This window comes from Podarcis melisellensis (genome assembly GCF_964234715.1).
Source record: "Podarcis melisellensis genome assembly, chromosome: 16".
Taxonomy (NCBI): domain Eukaryota; kingdom Metazoa; phylum Chordata; class Lepidosauria; order Squamata; family Lacertidae; genus Podarcis; species Podarcis melisellensis.
The window spans coordinates 2,734,033-2,754,782 of NC_138533.1; the positions used below are offsets into that span (position 1 = coordinate 2,734,033).

General features: G+C 47.4%; 1 protein-coding gene across 3 annotated transcripts in view; it reads left to right on the forward strand.

The window, feature by feature from the left end:
- Positions 1-20,750, forward strand: part of CELF3 (CUGBP Elav-like family member 3) — an 84,586-nt gene that overhangs the window by 11,286 nt on the left and 52,550 nt on the right. For all 3 annotated transcript variants that reach the window (XR_014163479.1, XM_081891702.1, XM_081891703.1), the window contains exon 2: positions 20,319-20,401. Coding sequence is in view for 2 of the 3 variants with exons in the window: in XM_081891702.1 (XP_081747828.1) it covers positions 20,319-20,401 (83 nt within the window). In the remaining variant the exon portion in view is untranslated. The remainder of the gene's footprint in view (positions 1-20,318; positions 20,402-20,750) is intronic.

Below are 20,750 nucleotides of genomic sequence, written 5' to 3' on the forward strand. Positions count from 1 at the left end.
TACTCTGAGCTGGCTTTGCAAACAGATATGTAGATTAGGGTTACCAGACGTCCGCAGTTCCCAGGGACAGTCCCCGGATTTGCAAATCTGGCCCCGGACAAATTCCGTCCCCAGAATGTCTCCAGATTGCAAATCTGGCCCTGGGAAACGTGGTCTTAGCAGCCCGAAGCCAGCCTGGTAGCGCAGTTGGCACTGGCCGGCTTCAGGAGCTGCTCGCTGCCATGGCGCCCGCCATTTTTCCTCACTGGAAGTCCCCATATGATGTGTCTTGTACGCATAGGATGTGTCTTGCGCGATCTCCTGTCCGCTTCCTCCTTTGTTTTGACTGATCGGGGGAGGCTCAAGAGTCGCGGGCGGGCGGCCCTTGCCCAGTGTTTTAAAAACTCTGTGCATTTATGTTTCACAGGGTGCTAAAGAAGGTTTTTGCACCTTTATACAATATTCATGGGACGCGGGTGGCGCCGTGGTTTAAACCACAGAGCCTAGGACTTGCCGATCGGAAGGTCAGCGGTTCGAATCCCTGCAACGGGGTGAGCTCCCATTGCTTGGTCCCTGCTCCTGCCAACCTAGCAGTTCAAAAGCGTGTCAAAGTGCAAGTAGATAAATAGGTACCACTCCAGTAGGGAAGGTAAACTGCGTTTCCGTGCGCTGCTCTGGTTCGCCAGAAGTGGCTTAGTCATGCTGGCTACATGACCCGGGAGCTGTACGCGGCTCCCTCGGCCAATAAAGCGATATGAGCACCGCAACCCCAGAGTCGGCCACGACTGGACCTAATGGTCAGGGGTCCCTTTACCTTGCAATATGCATGTTTGCTTGGGCCCAGGGTCTTTTGCCTCACCACCCCCACTTTGTTGTTGTTTAGTCGTTTAGTCGTGTCTGCCTCTTCGTGACCTCCTGGACCAGAGCACGCCAGGCACTCCTGTCTTCCACTGCCTCCTGCAGTTTGGTCAAACTCATGCTGGTAGCTTCGACAACACTATCCAACCATCTCATCCTCTGCCGTCCCCTTCTCCTTGTGCCCTCCATCTTTCCCAACATCAGGGTCTTTTCCAGGGAGTCTTCTCTTCTCATGAGGTGGCCAAAGTCTTGGAGCCTCAGCTTCAGGATCTGTCCTTCCATTGAGAACTCAGGGCTGATTTCCTTCAGAATGGAGAGGTTAGATCTTCTTGCAGTCGATGGGATTCTCAAGAGTCTCCTCCAACACCATAATTCAAAACCATCCCCACTACTGACTCCCTGTTGCTATTCAGCTTCAATAAATAAATAAAAGTGTCCCCGGATTCATAGAAAAAAATCTGGTAACCATAATGTAGATGCAACTACTATTTGAAACAAAGAAATAAATTGTGTTTTGCAAACAGACAAGCGTTGTCAGCAACAGATTCTGGTGTTCAGGGATAGAAGTGGAAGTTTGTGGTGAAGGCAGAGTTGAGATGGAGGCTTAGAAGCCAATAGAAAGATCCTTGCTGTTCCAACTGCTTTGCTGGATGCAGACAGGCCCCAAGGGACTGCAAATTAAAACCCAAACAATCAGGGAAAACACAGAGAGATAATGTGTATTAGGGTTTCCAGGGTCTCTAGGTCCCACCTGAATTTTCCAGGTTTGCCTGGTCTCCTCCAGGCGGCAGGTAGAGAACTTCAATCTTCAGGTTGGTGAAAAGGCCTTGAATAATAACAATAAGAAATCAACAATAGCAATGTTTTGAAGAGTATGTGAGTCAACACTGTTCTGACGAAAGCGTGTTGGTATGTTTAGATTAAGATTGTAAAGTTGACCTAGGAAAAATTAATATACAGTGGATGCTTGGGTTGCAAATGTGATCTGTGCGAGATGCACGTTCACAACCCGATTGTGATTCGGCGCTTCTGCGCATGCACAAAGCGCAATTTAGTGCTTCTGCACATGCGCGACCGCCAAAACCCGGAAGTAACCCATTCCAGTTCTTCAGGGTTTTGGCGGTCCGTAACCCAAAAAAACGCAACCTGAAGCATCTGTAACCCGAGGTATGACTATATTTAGAACATTAAAGACGAGATGTATAAGATGCAATGTAAATAAGAACTTAAAATTTAAGGGATGATGAGTATTGGAGAAGTTAAGTCACATGGGCGCAGTAATATTATTATTCTCTCTTTTTTCTTTCTCGGCTTTTCTTTTTGGGGTTAATATATGTAGTTTTGTCGGTGGGAATAATCATTGTTTCTTTGTCTATGAAATAAATAAATAAATTTTAAGAAAGAAATTATTAAGGAGATTGCATTAAGCTTGCAAGCTTCAGTCTGGCAGGAGCTGGTTGCAAATTATAGCATAGAGATTCAGGGTGCTGGAGCTCTCCTCTCCCAATTAACTTCCATCTCCAGGAACGGCCCCTGGAATATCACCAGGGGCCGCCTCTGTGTCTCAGGTTTGGGCTCTCAAATCTCAGGGTCTAGGATGCTGTTGACCCGGCAACCCTAATACACGCAAACACACACCTTTTCTGGGGTAAGGTGAAGCAGACTAGTTTCTCATCCCCAAATGAGAAGGATAGGGCCTACAGATTTTGTTTCATATTTGCTTGTTTATTTCATTTTTAAAAATATAAATAAATACTGCTTGTTAAAAACAACAGCACAACAACCTCAAAGCAGTTCTCGAAAAGAATAAAGCAGTGAAACCGTCATCTTAAAAACGAAAAAACAGCCTTGGGCATTATTTTCATTTCAAAGGGGTGTTTTCGCCTCCCATAAGCGAATTGTCCCTCTTTCAAACACAAAATCTCCTCTGTTTTAGGCAGAAATTCACATGCAAATGTGTGTGCTTTTTGGTCTCCCAAACGAAAACCCGGCTCTTTCTAGGTGTGAAGCAGTTTCCAAGACTGCAAATTCCTGTTTAGAGTGAGATATAAAAATATGTTCGGTACATCTCAGGTTCTTCTAATTCTCTTGCTAGAAAGAAAGAAAGAAAGAAAGAAAGAAAGAAAGAAAGAAAGAAAGAAAGAAAGAAAGAAAGAAAGAAAGAAAGAAAGAGAGAGAGAGAGAGAGAGAGAGAGAGAGAGAGAAAGCTGGGAATCTGGGGAGTAGGGTTTGTTTTGGGGACACACACACATGTACTGTATTTTTCGCTCTAAAGGACGCACCGGACCATAGGAGGGGAGAACAGGGGAAAAAATTTCTCCCCCTCTCTGCTCAGCACCCCTTCAGCGAAGCGGGAGGAGAAACGGAGCCCCTTCTCCTCCTGCTTCCCTGAAGGGATGCTGCGCAGAGAGGGAAAACTGTGCAGCGCCTCTCCAGCGAAGCTTGGAGAGCAAGAGGGATCGGTGCGCACCGACCCCTCTTGCTCTCCAGGCTTCAGGCAGCTATCCGCAAGCCTTCAGAGCACAGCGGGAACTCCTGCTGTGCTCCGAAGGCTTGCGGATAGCTGCCTGAAGCCCCTGGAGCACAGCGGCAGTTCACACTGCGCTCCAGGGGCTTCAGGCTTCTCCTTTTTAGCCGTGGAGCCCCCAAAACGTGTCAGGGAGCGGCGGTCCCTTCCCCCTCTTGGGGAAAAGCCCGCAAGAGCCGCACAAAGCTTGTGTGCAGCTCTTGGGGGCTTTTCCTGCCTGCCTCCCCCCTGCATTCGCTCCATAGGATGCACAGACTTTCCCCCTTAGTTTTTAAGAGGGAAAAAGTGTGTCCTATGGAGCGAAAAATATGGTATATATTGCTGGCCTTTGCCACCTTCCTTTTTAACCATGGGTGGGGCTGGAAATGGGGGCTCAGCTCTCCAGACACCCCACTCCACTGCCTTGCCTGGTCTTTCCCCACTTTGAATTGTATCCAGTGCGAATCCTGCCCAGGATTCAAATCAGTGGCATCAGAACATCAGAAATCTGGACCATCTAGCCTAGATTCCTGTTCTCACAGTGGCTGACCAGATGTCTGTCAGGATCCGAGCATTTTCCCCTTCTGCGGATTCCAGGAACTAGCATTCAGTGGAGGCAGAGCCAAGCCGTCCTGGCTAGGAGCCATCAGCAGACTTTTCCTCCACGAATTTGCCCAACAATCCTCTTTTAGGCCATCCAAGCTGGTGCTCCCCTCCTGAGGCAGTGAGTTCCATAGTTTAACTGAGGTCCAGTGCTGAGGCCTTTCTGGCGGTTCCCTCCCTGCAAGAAGTGATGTTACAGGGCCTTCTCGGTGGTGGCACCCACCCTGTGGAACTCCCTGCCACCAGATGTCAAAGAGAACAACAACTACCAGATTTTTAGAAGACATCTGAAGGCAGCCCTGTTTAGGGAAGCTTTTAAGGTTTAATAGGTTATTGTATTTTAATATTCTGTTGGAAGCCGCTCAGTTTTCTCCCTATCCTCCCCGCTGCGCTAAGTTCTGCAAGGGGCAACACCAAAAGGGAGGAGGAGGAGGAGGAGGAAGCTGGCAAGCACACTCGCCCCATGGATGGGTTGTAAGAAACAGAGAATAGAAGCATGAGCTGAAAGGGACACAAGGGTCATCTAGTCCAACCCCCTGCAATGGAGTAATCTTTTGCCCAACGTGGAACTCGAACCCACAACCGAGATTGAGCAGCTGGGCGGGGTATAAATAACGATATTATTATTATTATTATTATTATTATTATTATTATTATTATTATTTGCTGTGTGAAATATTTCCTTTTATCTGCCTTCCAGCGGACTTCTTTCTTCCAATGTTACTCCAATGCATCGGACTAACTTAGGGTCAGTTACAAGGGGTCAGCAAAATTTTTCAGAAGGCCCTGTCCACCATCCCTCAGACCTTGTGGGGGGGGCAGACTATATTTTGCACTTGATCTTAGCCAAAAGGCCGAGAAGCGATGACTATATTTTGAAGGGGGGAAATGAACGAATTCCTATGCCCCACATATAACCCAGAGGTGCATTTTAAATAAAAGGACACTAAAATATACTCGGAGTCGAGAGTGGATTTCATGTTCTTTATTCAGCTCATAGCGGTGAGGAGGAATGGAAGTTCCCCCAGAAGGTCTGCTTTATATACAATATTTACACAATGGGCCTCACGTGATTGGCTAATTCAGGGATTCTCCTGTAGGCCAATCAGGTTGCAGATTCACTTCCACCTGGAGTTGGATTGTGTGGCTCCTGTGGACCAATCAGACTGCTGCATTCTGGATCCTATTGTTCTAGGACCAATCAGACTGCTGCATTCTGGATCCTATTCAACTCAGTACATAACACACACATTCTTCTCACGTAAAAACACCAGGCAGGCCCCACAAATAACCCAGAGGTGCATTTTAAATAAAAGGACACATTCTACTCATGTAAAAACACACTGATTCCCAGACCGTCTGTGGGCCGGATTTAGAAGGCGATTGGGCCGGATCTGACCTCCGGCCTTAGCTTGCCTACCCCTGGTTCAGTCCCTTCAATGCATCTAGTCTGAGTGGAACTCAGTCAGATAAAATCTAGTGCCTCTTCAGCCAACATGGGTGCCCCAGATTTTTTTGTCTGTTTGCTGGCTGTGGGGCAGGGGCCGTTTTGCCTATTTTTGAGTGGGCATCGCCTCCTTTTTTGTCCATGTTGCATTTATTTTCAGATGCATGTAGGTGATTCCTAAGTGTGATCACTTTTTTCTTCTATGGAATCAGTTTTGTGGTGCCCGTGGCTGTTTCTTAGATTTCCAAAGGGGCCTCTGGAAGGTTGGAGATCTCCTTTTCTATTCCTTATAGCAGAGTCGCGACAGACCAAAAATAAAATAAAATTTCTCAGGCAGCTATAGGGCCAGTAAACCAGTTGAATTTCTGTCTGCTCTGCACACCCTCTAAGTAAGGGCCCAGCAGGGCTTAAGCATCTGTTTCCTGAATGTCAGGATTCCACCATGGAAAATAGGAAGGAGAAATCATAGAGGTCTCACTCTGTGCGCGTACAAAGTGTGTTTTCCCCCTCGGGGCTGCCTTTCAAGTCTTTGTAGCATCTGAGCACTCATGTTCCAGCAACTGAGGTTTCCTCGCCTGCTTGGCGGAGGAAGAAACAGAATAGATTATGCAAAGAGCAGCCCATTTGCATAATTCATGCAAGCGACAAACTCTGCCGTTTTTATCGGCGCAGGGTTTTTAAAATTCATTTTCTCTGTTTGCCAGGGCGACGGTGACCCACAGTCCCCCACCCTCGTTGAACTCATCTTAATCCCTTGAGCCCCACATGCACTGCGCTTGTCTGTTGGACGGTGGACTTAAAAAAATTGTCAGGTTGATAAGTTGTTTGTATTTTATTAATTGAAATTTCTTCTTACCCTCATCTTTGGTGTTAAAGATTTATTCCCCTCCCTTTATGGGTGTTCTCTTGAAGAACCTTAAAACGAGGCTTAAGAATCAGCATCTTAGAGACCTGAGCAGCATTAGAGAAGTGTTGGGGTGTCTCGGGGGGGACCCTAATAATAATAATAATAATAATAATAATAATAATAATAATTTATTTATACCCCGCCCATCTGGCTGAGTTTCCCCAGCCACTCTGGACGGCTCCCAATCGAGTATTAAAAACAATACAGCAATAAAGCCATGGAGCTCAAAAGCGCCTACCGTATTTTTTGCTCCATAGGGCGCACCAGACCATAGGGTGCACCTAGTTTTTTTGGGGGGGGGAATAAAGGAAAAAAATAACCCCCCTCCCCGGTCCAGGAGCGGCGGCAAGATTGCGCGCAACCTCGCTGCCACTCCCGGAGCTTGCAAGGCTGGGGGCTAGGGGTGGGGGAGCCCGAGTTTTCCCTGACCCCATCCCCCAGAACAGGCAGCTATCCACAAGCCTTCTGAGCGCAGTGGGAAGTCCCGCCGCGCTCAGAAGGCTTGTGGATGGCTGCCTGGAGAGCGAGAGGGGTCTCTGCGCACCGACCCTTCTCCCTCTCCAGGCTTCAGCGAAAGCCTGCATTCGCCCCATAGGACGCACACACATTTCCCCTTCATTTTTGGAGGGGAAAAGGTGCGTCCTATAGAGCGAAAAATGCGGTATTCAGAGAGGAGGGCTGCCCGCTGCCTCTCTGGATGAGTCCTTGTTCTAGGTGTCCCTCCTTCCCATCAGCCTCTGCAGGAGGGCGGAAACTTCTGCTACACCTCTGCACTGGCCGCGACTTTTGCCTTCGTTCACTTCTGGCGCAGAGACTCGGAGAAAGTCCTGTCCGTGGAGAGGACTGTGCCTGTCGTATCTCTGTACGATTTGCCGTTTATCGGCGGGGTGGAATTTTGAAGTGGGGACTTCTGGACTTGTTGCTTATCGGTCTGACCCAAATCCTCAACTTTCTAGTCCATGGTGGGCTTTGTTTTGTTGTTGTTTTGCCCCTTTCCTCATTTCAGTTTGCAGCGCACTGGTTAGCGGAGGGATGGGGACCGATCCACCTCTTTTGCCAATGGCCCCAGGTCACTTGCAGGTGGGGTTTTTTTCCTACTCAGCCCAGACGAGCAGCAACGGGCGAGGCTGCACAGAGCCATCTTCTTGTCCCGCACCCCTCCCCCTCTCTCCCAGGAAAAGCTACTGCCAGCGGCTTGTCCGCTCAGCTGACGTGGCGCCGCAAGATGGGCCCGCTGGAGTGTGACGGCTTTTGCTTTTCCGCCTCGCTGCTCCTTGCGACAGGCTCGCTGGCAGGGAATCTAAATATAGAACTCAGCACTGCAGCGTGGAAGAAAAGGAACATATTTTGCTCATGAATTTTTGAGAAAGGGTGGCAGCGGGAGGGAATGGGGGCAAACAAAATCACACCGGAGCAAGTTTTTCCGTCTTTTCAAACTATGCATGAACTCTGCAGTGGCGAGCTGGGAAGGACAAGGATCCCCAGGGAAACGTGATCGCCTGGCCTGGCTCTCGGTTCGCCATAGGGCTGTGCAATGTGGGTTTTTCTTCTGTATATAGGTCGGATCTCTTGCGCGTGGCTCCTCTTTGCCTAGCCGCCCGAAATGTTTGCGCCTGTAAAAAAAATAAATGTCTTTGTGGAATCTAACCAGCGATCTAGTCCTGCGTCCTGTTCTCACGGGGGGCTGTCAGGAGCTCGTGCTACACTTGAATAGAACCCTAGTAGAGACACATGCCCGACTGGCATGTTCTCTCCCTCCTGGTCGATCATTCGGGAGCTTCAAAAGCTTTCTTCTGCCTGAACATCACAGCGACTGATGCCAACAGACACCGGCAGACTTAGCGATCCCATGACTGCATTCACGGAGCAGGAATTCTAACAGGGCCAACCGGTGGGAAGCCCCATACCCCACCAGCAGAAGCTGAGCTGATAAGTGGAGAGTTCAGCGATTCTGCTTTTTCCAGGCCGTTCTCTGCAAGGAATGCACTGGCAAAGCAGCAGGATTGAACCCTGCCCATCGGCTGGTGATGTCAGTTGATTGACTGGTGGGTGTGGTTTGGGGAAATGGCCTCATTGGCCAAACTGGGCTCCCTTCCCACCCACCCTCCCAGTGGACCAAGACTGCCCATGGGCTGTAAAATTCCCCACCCTGCTAGAAAAGCAGCTCTGGCCCTGTGATCATTTTGAGGTTGAATCCTGACAAGACAGAAGTACCATTTTGGGGGGAGAGGAGGTGGGCGGGTGTGGAGGACTCCCTGGTCCTGAATGGGGTAACTCTGCCCCTGGAGGACCAGGTGTGCAGCCTGGGAGTCATTCTGGACTCACAGCTATCCATGAAGGCACAGCTCAATTCTGTGTCCAGGGCAGCTGTCTACCAGCTCCATCTGGTACGCAGGATGAGACCCTACCTGCCCGCAGACTGTCTCGCCAGAGTGGTGCAAGTCACCAGACCCTTATATATAGAGGGAGAATGGGGTGGGGTTTTTCTCAGAAGAGTAGTAAGAGATGCGTGATTGACTCAATGGGTATGGTAAACTTGTTGACAGCTGTCAATGACTGCAATTAGTCCTACAGGAAAAAGCAAGGGATAGTATTCAGATGACCAAAAATAGCTTTAGCATTATCTGTCCTGAAGTGCATGCAAAGTAGCCTCAAATATGGTCCATGTGTAGGACAGCAAAGTAATCAGTGGTGAGGCGAAGACTCAGAGATACCTTCATTACATGACATCCCTCTTTGAAAAGAAGATCCATGCGTAGAAATCCACAGGCCTGTTTTCATTGTGGCGAAGGATTACCATTTAAATAAATAGACTCAGTTTCATTGCGGGGAATGAGAGATGCCCAGTTAGTAAAACCCGCAAGTGAAACACTGATTGGGGTTTTCCCACCCTCTTTGATCCTGTTTAAATAGTCCTGCAGTTCAGGAATATTCAATGAAGCAATGAAGGTCTCTGCCTATTTGCTATCTCTCTGTCACCTGGAGACACACACCTGGTTTCCTCTTCCAGGTAACGTCAGCGATGACTGAATTCATTTACAACATGCATGGCACTGTTTAATCATTAGTGTTTCTAAGAATAGAAATAAACCATGCAGAGCAAATAAACCGGCAGAAGTCATAAAGCCCAAACATAAACCCAAATGCTACCTTATATTTCCTGCTCGACTAAGGAGCCCCTCTGAGTCTTGCCCTCTGATGGTTCCCAAGACGTAACTGGCTGTACGTTTGAAAAAATAATATATACTATTCATTGTATTGAATTGTAAAGTAAAGGTAAAGGGACCCCTGACCATTAGGTCCAGTCGCGGACGACTCTGGGGTTGCGGCACTCATCTCGCTTTACTGGCTGAGGGAGCCGGTGTACAGCTTCCGGGTCACGAGGCCAGCATGACTAAGCCACTTCTGGCGAACCAGAGCAGCGGACGGAAAGGCCGTTTACCTTCCTGCCGGAGCGGTACCTATTTATCTACTTGCACTTTGATGTGCTTTCGAACTGCTAAGTTGGCAGGAGCAGGGACTGAGCAATGGGAGCTCACCCCGTCGCAGGGATTCAAACCACTGACCTTCTGATTGGCAAGCCCTAGGGTCTGTGGTTTAACCCACAGCGCCACCCACGTCCCTGTACTGAATTGTAGATTTCAACAAATCCTTGTCTTAGACTCTGTGAAAGGATTCGGTGAAACTGCAACAACCTTTTGTGTGGACTGTTGGACTCTATGAACAGACAGGTGGAATAGACACTTTCACATATATGGACATTTGCATAAACTGATTAGAGAACGAACTGATACACTGGGCCTTCTACTTTGTTTGTTGAAGTTTATGAGCTACTTTTGTTGAAATCTACAATTCAATACAATGAATTGTTGTTATTTAGTCGTTTCATCGTGTCCACCTCTTCGTGACTGCCTGGACCAGAGCACGCCAGGCCCTCCTGTCTTCCACTGCCTCCTGCAGTTTGGTCAAACTCATGCTGGTAGCTTTGAGAACACTGTCCCACCATCTCATCCTCTGTCGTCCCCTTCTCCTTGCGCCCTCCATCTTTCCCAACATCACGGTCTTTTCCAGGGAGTCTTCTCTTCTCATGAGGGGGCCAAAGTCTTGGAGCCTCAGCTTCAGGATCTGTCCTTCCAGTGAGCACTCAGGGCTGATTTCCTTCAGAATGGATCAGTTTGATCTTCTTGCAGTCCATGGGACTCTCCAGAGTCTCCTCCAGCACCAGAATTCAAAAGCATCCATTCTTCGGCGATCAGCCTTCTTGATGGTCCAGCTCTCACTTCCATACATCACTACTGGGAAAACCATAGCTTTTACTATACGGACCTTTGTTGGCAAAATACAATGAATAGTATATATATTTTTTTCAAACGTACAGCCAGTTACGTCTTGGGTGTTTATTGAGTATGTTTCATGTAACCAGAGGTTTGCTGTTGTTTTTCTCTGATGGTTCCCTTCATGGGCCATCTCTGGGTTCTGGGTTCTGTTCATGGCCCATCTAGCTATCTCTGTGCTCAGCTGGTTCAACTCCTTAGCATAACCCAGTCCAAGGGGTTCCTGTGCAACTTTGGCAAAGTTTAACCAAACCTTGATCAATTATAACTTCATTACACCATAACACATTTAGGTGGACCTGCCCCCTCTCCAAACTCATAATGCTCTTTGGAGTTTTTAAATTTTTCTTTTGCTGTTTGGGTTTTTTAAATATTTGCACAATGCTTAGAAGCTTTTCAAAAAATCAAGAGGTTTATAAATGCCTTCAACTGCATGATTATTTCAGAGCCAAGGTGCGAGGGATTAGGGCTGTTTAAGTTTCACAACATCTGCTGGTAATAATTACAAAATTTCTTATTTCAGTACAGTCATACCTCATGTTACGATCTTTCAGGTTACGTCCCGCAGCGACCCGGAAGTACTGGAAAGGGTTGCTTCCAGGTTTCGTCGCTCGCGCATGCGCAGAAGTGTAAAATGACGTCCAACGCATGCGCAGAAGCGGCCAATCGCAACCCGCGCTTGCGCAGACGTGCCGCTGCGGGTTGCACTCTTTTCCTATTCCAAACAGGCCTCTGGAACGGATCCCCTTTGCAACCAGAGGTACCACTGTATTATATTTATACCCCACCTTTGCTGCAAGGAGCTCAAAGAGGCCTGCGTGGTTCTCCTCTGACTCCATTTTATCCTCACAACGACCTTGTGAGGTAGGTTCGGCTGAGAGACTATAGTCACCCCAAGGCCACCCAATGAGCTTGGTGGTCAAGCAGGGTCTTGAACCCTGGTTTCCCAGGGCCTAGGCTGACACCACAGTGTCTCACCATTTCTGCCTGCCACCCAGTGGCGGCTGGTGCCCATTGGGCCTGGCAGGGTGCAAGGCAGAGAACTTGGCAGTAGGTGGAGCCAGAGCCATGGAGAGGCGGAGCCAGAGCCAAGGAGAGGCGGAGCCAAAACCAAGGAGAGGCGGAGCCAACTCATTCCAGTTCTCTCCCTATCCTTCCTCCCTGTGCTAAATTCTGCAAGGGGCAACACCAAAAGTGAGTTGGAGGAAGTTGGCAAGCAGAGTCGCCCCATGGATGGGTTGTGAGAAATAGAGCAGGCAGGTAAGCCTAGGATAGCTCAGTCAGTCGTGGGTTCGATTCCCACATTGGGCAAAAGATTCCACCATTGCAGGGGGTTGGACTAGATGACCCGCGGGGTCCCTTTATAATCTGACCCACCCTCCCTCAGTTTGGATGAATTTCCAACTTCACGGTGGCCCCGATTCCTGTGGTTTCAAAACGTAGATGTGTTCTGTGCTTCGGGCACCGCCGCCGAGTGTTTGATCCATGTGGAAAATTCTCCTGTGAGAATATCTTCAGGGAAGTCCCTGCGTTTCTGTCTCACGCGCTGCATCAACAGATATATTTTTAGCTTTTTTTCTTTCGGGCTGCTGGAAAGATGTTAAGACGATCCGGCACCCAGGTGAGAAATCACATCGTTTTGGGTGTGTGCTTTTATTTAAAAGAATCTATTAAGTTGGAATTGAAAGATTTGGAGTTTGTACAATTTGGAACATTAAATGTGATTTGATTGGATTGTTAAAATGGGAAACTTAATAAAAATGATTTTAAAAAAAGAAAGAAAGATTTCAAGTTGGGAGACAGCCAGCGAGGTGGGGTGACTTGAATTTCCACCCCATTATCTAGCGGCCCCAAATTCTTTTTACAGTGTGGGTCCCAGCATTCGTATCCCAGAGAAGGGAAGCCTCTTCCCTCTCAGAGGCCACATTCTATTCTGAGTGGCCTTCCGAGGGCCACACAGCCTCTCTTCTAAGTGCCGCTCATAACTGAGGCAGATCTGCACCTTTTGCAAAATTGTAAGTAAAAAAAAAAAAGAATAATATGTCCATTGGGAGAAATTTTCTTAAAACACTGACGAATTTTCAGGAGCACTTTTACAAAATCCGATTGCAAGCTGATCTAGAAATGAGGAGAATGCGGCTTCATCAGTAGCTACTAAAACCTGGCGAAAACGTTCCTCTTTGACCAGGCTTTTTGCTGATTGACGTCCAATGCCCTTTTAAAATTAATTGTGGAAGGCGGGGATTATTGGGTTGTTTTTGTTTTTATTAGTATTTTGTGTAGGTTTTTTAAAAATATATATTGTGATTTTATGTTGTGAAATGCCCTGAGATCTATGGGTATAGGGTGGTATACAAATTCAGTAAATAATAAAAAATGATATTGGCTGTGCTCTGTCCACAAAGTTGTGAGGCATCAATGTTTCTGAAAACCCAGCTGCTGTAAACCACATGTGTGGGGATGCTCTTGAGTTCGAATTTTGCTTGTAGGTGAAATAAAAAAATTAAGGTCATATATATATATATATATATATATATATATATATATATATATATATAATATATGCAGGTTTTGGTGTCCTCGGGTGTCTTCCCGTGTAAAAGTTGGGGTGTCTATGCGACGTTTCGACGAGGTCTCACTCGTCATCTTCAGGCTGGTGCTTTCGGCTTCTTGTTACTGGAACAGAGCAGGATCTCAGTGTTTGAGTTCCTATAAATACTGTTGAGGGGGTGTGGTGTATAGCCTCCAATGTTCTGGGCAGAGAGGAAGTTCCCAGGCTAGTGTGCCTTTTCTTCTTTTGTTCCTTAATTACTTGAGGGATATCTTGAGTGATTTCTTGAGTGATATCCTGAGTACCACTTAGGTGGGTCATTAGGTGTGGATTAGTTGCTAAAGTCTTTGTGTCTTGACCTCTTGAACTTTGTGAAGAGTTTTTCTGAGAAGATGGCTGTACTGCACTTAGTTGTGCTCTGGCTTGGCTTCGTGTATAGGGGCGAGCTGTGGTTTTGTGGCCTGTGTCAGCCAGATCTGTGTAGGGATTGCAGGGGGGTGCAGCATCCGGAGGTGCCACCATGGTTTGGCTACTGGATGGTGTCTGTAATTTATCTGTGGAGAGGGTCTGGGTTTGGGTCTGGTGTGGTTGATTGGTGATGGCGTTCTGTGTGCCTCTGGATCTGGTGTCAGTTTTTGTGGGGAGGGCTAATTTCCAGATGTCTGGCAAGCGGGATGTGTCGTCACGCTTGTTCATGTTGTGAGGGTGTTTCTCTATCTCGATGGCTTCCATGATTATTCTCTTGTGGTGATGTTCCATGTTAAAGAGCAATTTGGAATCTGCAAAATTAATTTCGTGTCCTGTTTCTTTCATGTGTTGGAAAAGAGAGGAAGTTTTTTCTTCTTTTTTGACGGCATTCTTGTGTTCTGCGATACGTGCATTTATTCGTCTGTTTGTTTGTCCAGCAAAACAGGGTTACGAAGCTAATCCAAAAAGAAACACCCCCCAAAAACCAAGACACAGAAGAAAACAATAGCATGGCCCTCCTTCCTTATATCAAGGGCACTACAGATAAAATTAGCAAAATCCTCCATAAACACAATATCAAAACAGCCTTTTGCACCAACCAAAAAATAGCCAATATCCTCAGAAACCCCAAGGATAAAATCCAGTTGGAAAACCAAGGGGTCTATGAAATACCCTGCAAAGTCTGCCCAGCCACGTACATTGGACAAACAAACAGACGAATAAATGCACGTATCGCAGAACACAAGAATGCCGTCAAAAAAGAAGAAAAAACTTCCTCTCTTTTCCAACACATGAAAGAAACAGGACACGAAATTAATTTTGCAGATTCCAAATTGCTCTTTAACATGGAACATCACCACAAGAGAATAATCATGGAAGCCATCGAGATAGAGAAACACCCTCACAACATGAACAAGCGTGACGACACATCCCGCTTGCCAGACATCTGGAAATTAGCCCTCCCCACAAAAACTGACACCAGATCCAGAGGCACACAGAACGCCATCACCAATCAACCACACCAGACCCAAACCCAGACCCTCTCCACAGATAAATTACAGACACCATCCAGTAGCCAAACCATGGTGGCACCTCCGGATGCTGCACCCCCCTGCAATCCCTACACAGATCTGGCTGACACAGGCCACAAAACCACAGCTCGCCCCTATACACGAAGCCAAGCCAGAGCACAACTAAGTGCAGTACAGCCATCTTCTCAGAAAAACTCTTCACAAAGTTCAAGAGGTCAAGACACAAAGACTTTAGCAACTAATCCACACCTAATGACCCACCTAAGTGGTACTCAGGATATCACTCAAGAAATCACTCAAGATATCCCTCAAGTAATTAAGGAACAAAAGAAGAAAAGGCACACTAGCCTGGGAACTTCCTCTCTGCCCAGAACATAGGAGGCTATACACCACACCCCCTCAACAGTATTTATAGGAACTCAAACACTGAGATCCTGCTCTGTTCCAGTAACAAGAAGATGACGAGTGAGACCTCGTCGAAACGTCGCCTAGACACCCCAACTTTTACACGGGAAGACACCCGAGGACACCAAAACCTGCATTCCTGTACCCGTGAAAATCTACGAAAGCAAATATATATATATATATATATATATATTATAAATGTTCATAAATGTACCAAGCAAACACATACATAAATATATAAACCGCATGTCTGAAGCAGCACAGGGAAACCATTTTGACTCCCAAACTGACCAAATGATTTCTCTGCAAGGTTGAAGGAAAATGGAAAAGCCTCCCCATTTTCTTTTCCTTCACAAATCCTGTCTTAAGGGTATGTCTGTGTTTGAATAGGGTACCCTGGCTCAGGAACTAAGTATTTATCATTACAAAACACTGGCCAGGCTCCCCAGGGTATCCAATCAAGAAAGCATTAACAGGTAACCTGCCAGACAGGAGATAAACAACGCACTCAGATTTCTGCTGTAGACCGCCTTTTCTGTGATGTAGGTATGATGTATCTGAGGGGTGGTCTTGAGCTCTAGGGCAGGGAATTTAAAATGTCTATATATAAGGGCAGGCACACCTTAGTTCTGGGTTCCTCCTCCTTCTCCTGCGTGTGAGGGGAGCACCCTGTTGCAACAGATCAATAAAGATCAGGCTTACTAGCTGCTTTGCTTCTCAATATTCTCTGCTTGGCCTCTGTTCTTTTCTCCGACTGATGGAGAACCTGCAAAGGACTCTACAAGGGCTCTGGTGTCCCCCATAAGGGAATAAGGGCAGATTTTTGTTTATTACACAGGCTTCCCATTGGGGCAGCTGGTTGGCCACTGTGAGAACAGAATGCTGGACTAGATGGACCACTGGCCTGATCCTTCATGCTCCTCTTGTGTTCTCAGTGGCTAACCAGATGCCTCAAAGGGAAGTCTACAAGCAGGACCCAATGCATCTGAAAGTAGAGGCAAGATGTGTCCGCCATGGCAAGAAGCCACAATGGCCTCGTGAATCTGTCTGTTGTTGTTGTTGTTGTTTAGTCGTTTAGTCATGTCCGCCTCTTCGTGACCCCCTGGACCAGAGCACGCCAGGCACTCCTGTCTTCCACTGCCTCCTGCGGTTTGGTCAAACTCATGCTGGTAGCTTCAAGAACACTGTCCCACCATCTCGTCCTCTGTCGTCCCCTTCTCCTTGCGCCCTCCATCTTTCCCAACATCAGGGTCTTTTCCAGAGAGGTGGCCAAAGTCTTGGAGCCTCAGCTTCAGGATCTGTCCTTCCAGTGAGCACTCAGGGCTGATTTCCTTCAGAACGGAGAGGTTTGATCTTCTTGCAGTCCATGGGACTCTCAAGAGTCTCCTCCAGCACCAGAATCAAAAGCATCCATTCTTCGGCGATCAGCCTTCTTGATGGTCCAGCTCTCACTTCCATACATCACTACTGGGAAAACCAGAGCTTGAACTATACGGACCTTTGTTGGCAAGGTGATGTCTCTCCTCTTTCAAAAGCCATCCCGTTTGGTGGCCCTCACTGCCTCTAGTCTGAGCGCATTCCAGCCGCGCTGTATGGGATACAAATCTGGTTCCCCATAGGTTTTACTTCTAACTCCCCCAAGAAAGAATACCTCCTTCGCTCTTTTAAATTGGCAGAGGATAAGCTGTCGCCCTACAAACGACTATAGCAGAGAGAGAGAGAGCAAAGGCTTTGGCAGCGTGCAATAATAACAATAGCCCAGGCAGCATTGCTCACAGCCACAATGGGGACGTTTTCAAAATGTCCCCGTTTTCTTCTCTGAGATGTTGGACGGGACTTTGAGAAGGCACAATGTCAGCTTTCAGCCTGCTTTCAAAATCCTTTCACAATTTCTTTTCCTTTTCAAGTTATTGTCTGCTAAAATGGGTTTCCCGTTTCTTTGACTGGAACATTTTGAACTGTCCTGGGCGTGGGGTGGGAAAGGTGCATCCCCTTGAGAGTCAAAAGCTGGGATATATAAATGATATGGCTTGCTTGCTTGCTTCATGAGTTTGGATCCTATCTTTCTCCTGAGCTGGGATTCAAGGCAGCTTACGACGTTTTGAAAGCATGGTTCAAAAATACAAACAAACTGGTTAAAAACAATACAGTGGTACCTCTGGATGCGAACTGGATCCGTTCCGGAGCCCCGTACGCATCCTGAAGTGAACATAACCCATGTCTGCATCGGTTGTGACTCGCTGCTTCCGTGCATGCGCGTGACATCATTTTGAGCGCATGTGCATGCGCAAGCGGCGAAACCTGGAAGTAACGCATTCCGTTACTTCCGGGTTGCCGCAGAGCGTAACCTGAAAACACTCAACCCGAAGCATATTTAACCCGAAGTATGACTGTAGTTAAAACGTTTTTAGAACCAAGAATTAATATCCAGTTTGACCTGACAGAAGCCTAATTTCCAAAGGCCTGTCTGGACAGGGAGGTTTTAGCCAGCAGGCGAGAAAATAACAAAGAGGGAGACAGTCTGACACCTTTGGGGAGGGAATTCCACAACCTGGGAGCAGTCACAGAAAAGACTCACTCTCTCTCTCTCTCTCTCTCTCTCTCTCTCTCTCTCTCTCTCTCTCTCTCTCTCTCTCTCTCTTTCTCTCTCTTTCTCTTTCTTTCTTTCTCTCTCTCTTTCTCTCTCTCTCTCCCTCCCTCTCTCTCTCTTTCTCTCTCTCTCTCCCTCCCTCTCTCTCTCCCTCTCTCTCTCTCTCTTCCTCTCTCCCTCTCTCTCTCTCTTCCTATCCCTCCTTCTCTCTCTCTCTCTCTCTCTTTCTCTCGTGTGACCACCACCCATGCCTTGAATACTGATGGGATCAGTATACCCAAGGATCTTAGCACCTGGGCAGGTTTTTTGGGCGAGATAATTTTTTCAGGTAACCCAGACCCAAGTCCCCAAAAAAATTTTGTACCCCGCCTTTCCTTCGAAGAGCTTGAGGTGGAGTACACAGCTCTCCCCACCCCTCTTTCCACCTCACAACACGTCTATGAGGTAGGTCAGGCTGAGAAAGGCAGGATCTGGTCCAGAGTCACCCAGTGACCTTCATGGCTGAGTGAGAATTTCAACCCTGGTGCCCCAGGTGATAGTTTGACACTCTGCCATTGAAACGAAACCCACGCGTCAGAGGATGGCAGAAGATTGCAATGCCTTTTTGCAGTGGCCGCCTTCAGGACGTAACTGGCACGAACATCTTTGGACAGGAGCTTTGCTGTCTCATCTTGTTCTGGACATGAGAGTCAGAGGAAGACACTCACTGCATAGGTTTGTTGAGAAACGGGAGTTTGCAAACGATTGAAAACCATAAAACACAACGTTGCACCTGTAAATATATATATATATTGTGCAACACTGCATAAGGTGGTTTGTCAGAGAATTGTATGGTGTTGCTGGTTTTGATACTTTATTGCTGCAATAAAAATTAAATTAAAAGCAATAAAGAGAAGTAAACAACATGTGACTGTGGAGTTTGCAATGGCAGCAAAGTGAGGCATCATCGGAGCATTGGAGGGGAAGTCAGGAGATGGGAGCTTTGCAGAAGGGAGGGCAATGTGAGGCCCTCACAGATTCTGCTGGAATCCAACTCCCCGTGGCCAGCATTCCTAATGGTCTTTGTTTGTGTGTTTATCTTGCATTTTTATCTTGTGAACCGCCCTGAGATCTTCAGCCGGCGTGCCGTATCTAAATTAGATAGATGGGCGGATCAGTAGATTTTGTAGTTCGCTGACTGGTTGTGCCAACCTCCTCTGAGATTGTGGGTTGCTTACATATGGATAGAGACAGATATGGTGGAGTACAGGGTCAGGTTTAAGGTGCTGGTTTTGACCTTTAAAGCCCTACATGGCCTAGGACCCTTGTACCTACGGGACTGCCTCTCCTAGTATGTCCCGCGGAGGACCTTAAGGTCCACAAATAACAACATTTCAGAGGTCCCAGGTCGCAAGGTGGTTAGATTGGTCTCAACTAGGACCAGGGCCTTTTCAGTACTGGCCCCGACTTGGTGGAACACTCTGTCACAAGAGATTAGGGCCCTGCGGAATTTGACATCTTTCCGCAGGGCCTGCAAGACAGAGCTGTTCCGCCTGGCCTTTGGTTTGGACTCAGTCTGACCCTCCTGTTTTCCTCCCCTTATGGTTTTGATCTATGGGCTACTTTTAAAATGAGGCTGCATTTTAAATTGCATTTTAACCTGTATTTTAAATTGGTTCCCCCCCATTATGTTTTTACTGTAATTTTACTGGTGTTAGCAGCCCTGAGCCAGGCTCTGGCCAGGGAGGGCAGGGTATAAATTATTATTATTATTATTATTATTATTATTATTATTATTATTATTATTAGTGTGCGCGCGATGCCTTGCACCCACCACAGGCCTTTGATAGCATTAGTACATAATAAGAGCCCTGTGGGTGAATCAGTCCAAATGGGACCCACCTAGACCCAATGTCCTCTTCTTACAGGGGCCACTTAGATGCCTTGATGGGAAGCCCCCGAACAGGACTTCAGTGCAGCACCTCTCCTTCCCCACCCTGGTTTACTAGCGAGTAGGATTCAAGAGGCAAGCTGCCTCCGACAATCACCGAGCCATCGTGGGCTAGAAGTAGACCCTGGCAGACTTCTCCTCCTCCAACAATTTGTCTACAGTGGTACCTCGGGTTAAGAACTTAATTCGTTCTGAAGGTCCGTTCTTAACCTGAAACTGTTCTTAAGCTGAGGTACCACTTTAGCTATGGGGCTTCCCGCTGCTGCTGCACGATTTCTGTTCTCATCCTGAAGCAAAGTTCTTAACCCGGGGTAATATTTCTAGGTTAGCAGAGTCTGTAACCTGAATGAAGCATCTGTAACCTGAAGCATCTATAACCCAAAGTACCACTGTATCTTGTATTCTGGAAATGTACATCCAGGTGTTGTTTTCGTACCGGAGGTCCGTTCTTAACCTGAAACTGTTCTTAACCTGAAGCACCACTTTAGCTAATTGGGCTTCCCTCTGCCACTGCGCGATTTCCGTTCTCATCCTGAAGCAAAGTTCTTAACCCGAGGTACTATTTCTGGGTTAGCGGAGTCTGTAACCTGAAGCGTCTGTAACCCGAGGTACCACTATAATCCCCTGTTAAAGCCGGTGGCGGCTGCTACCTCTTTCCGGAACAAATGCCACAATCTGAAGATTACATTCCCACCTCTTTTTCTTCCAGGATGCGCCTTCCTGACCTACTGCGCCCGCGAGTCAGCTCTCAAGGCCCAAAGTGCTCTCCACGAGCAGAAGACGCTACCCGGGGTAAGTTGTTTGTGCTGTTTGCTGATTCACCTTGCCATCCATCCCCTATGCAATAGCTGTCAAGTGTCCCTTATTTGGCGGGACAGTCCCTTATCCCAGCGCCATGTCCCACTGCTGTCCCCTATTGATGAGGCTTTGTTTGGCTGCTGGCTGGGCTTTCTGCCTTTGGCTTGGAGGGGCTCAGACATTGAACATACCTGTGCCCGGAAAATCCCTTATTTTGGCTGCTGATCCCTTATTTTCAAATCTGTAAGTTGACAGCTATGCCCTATGCACACAAACACACGCCTTCCTGGTCACTCTCTGTCTGTCTGTCTCTCTTGCAATAACCACATGGCCGTTTTTCTCT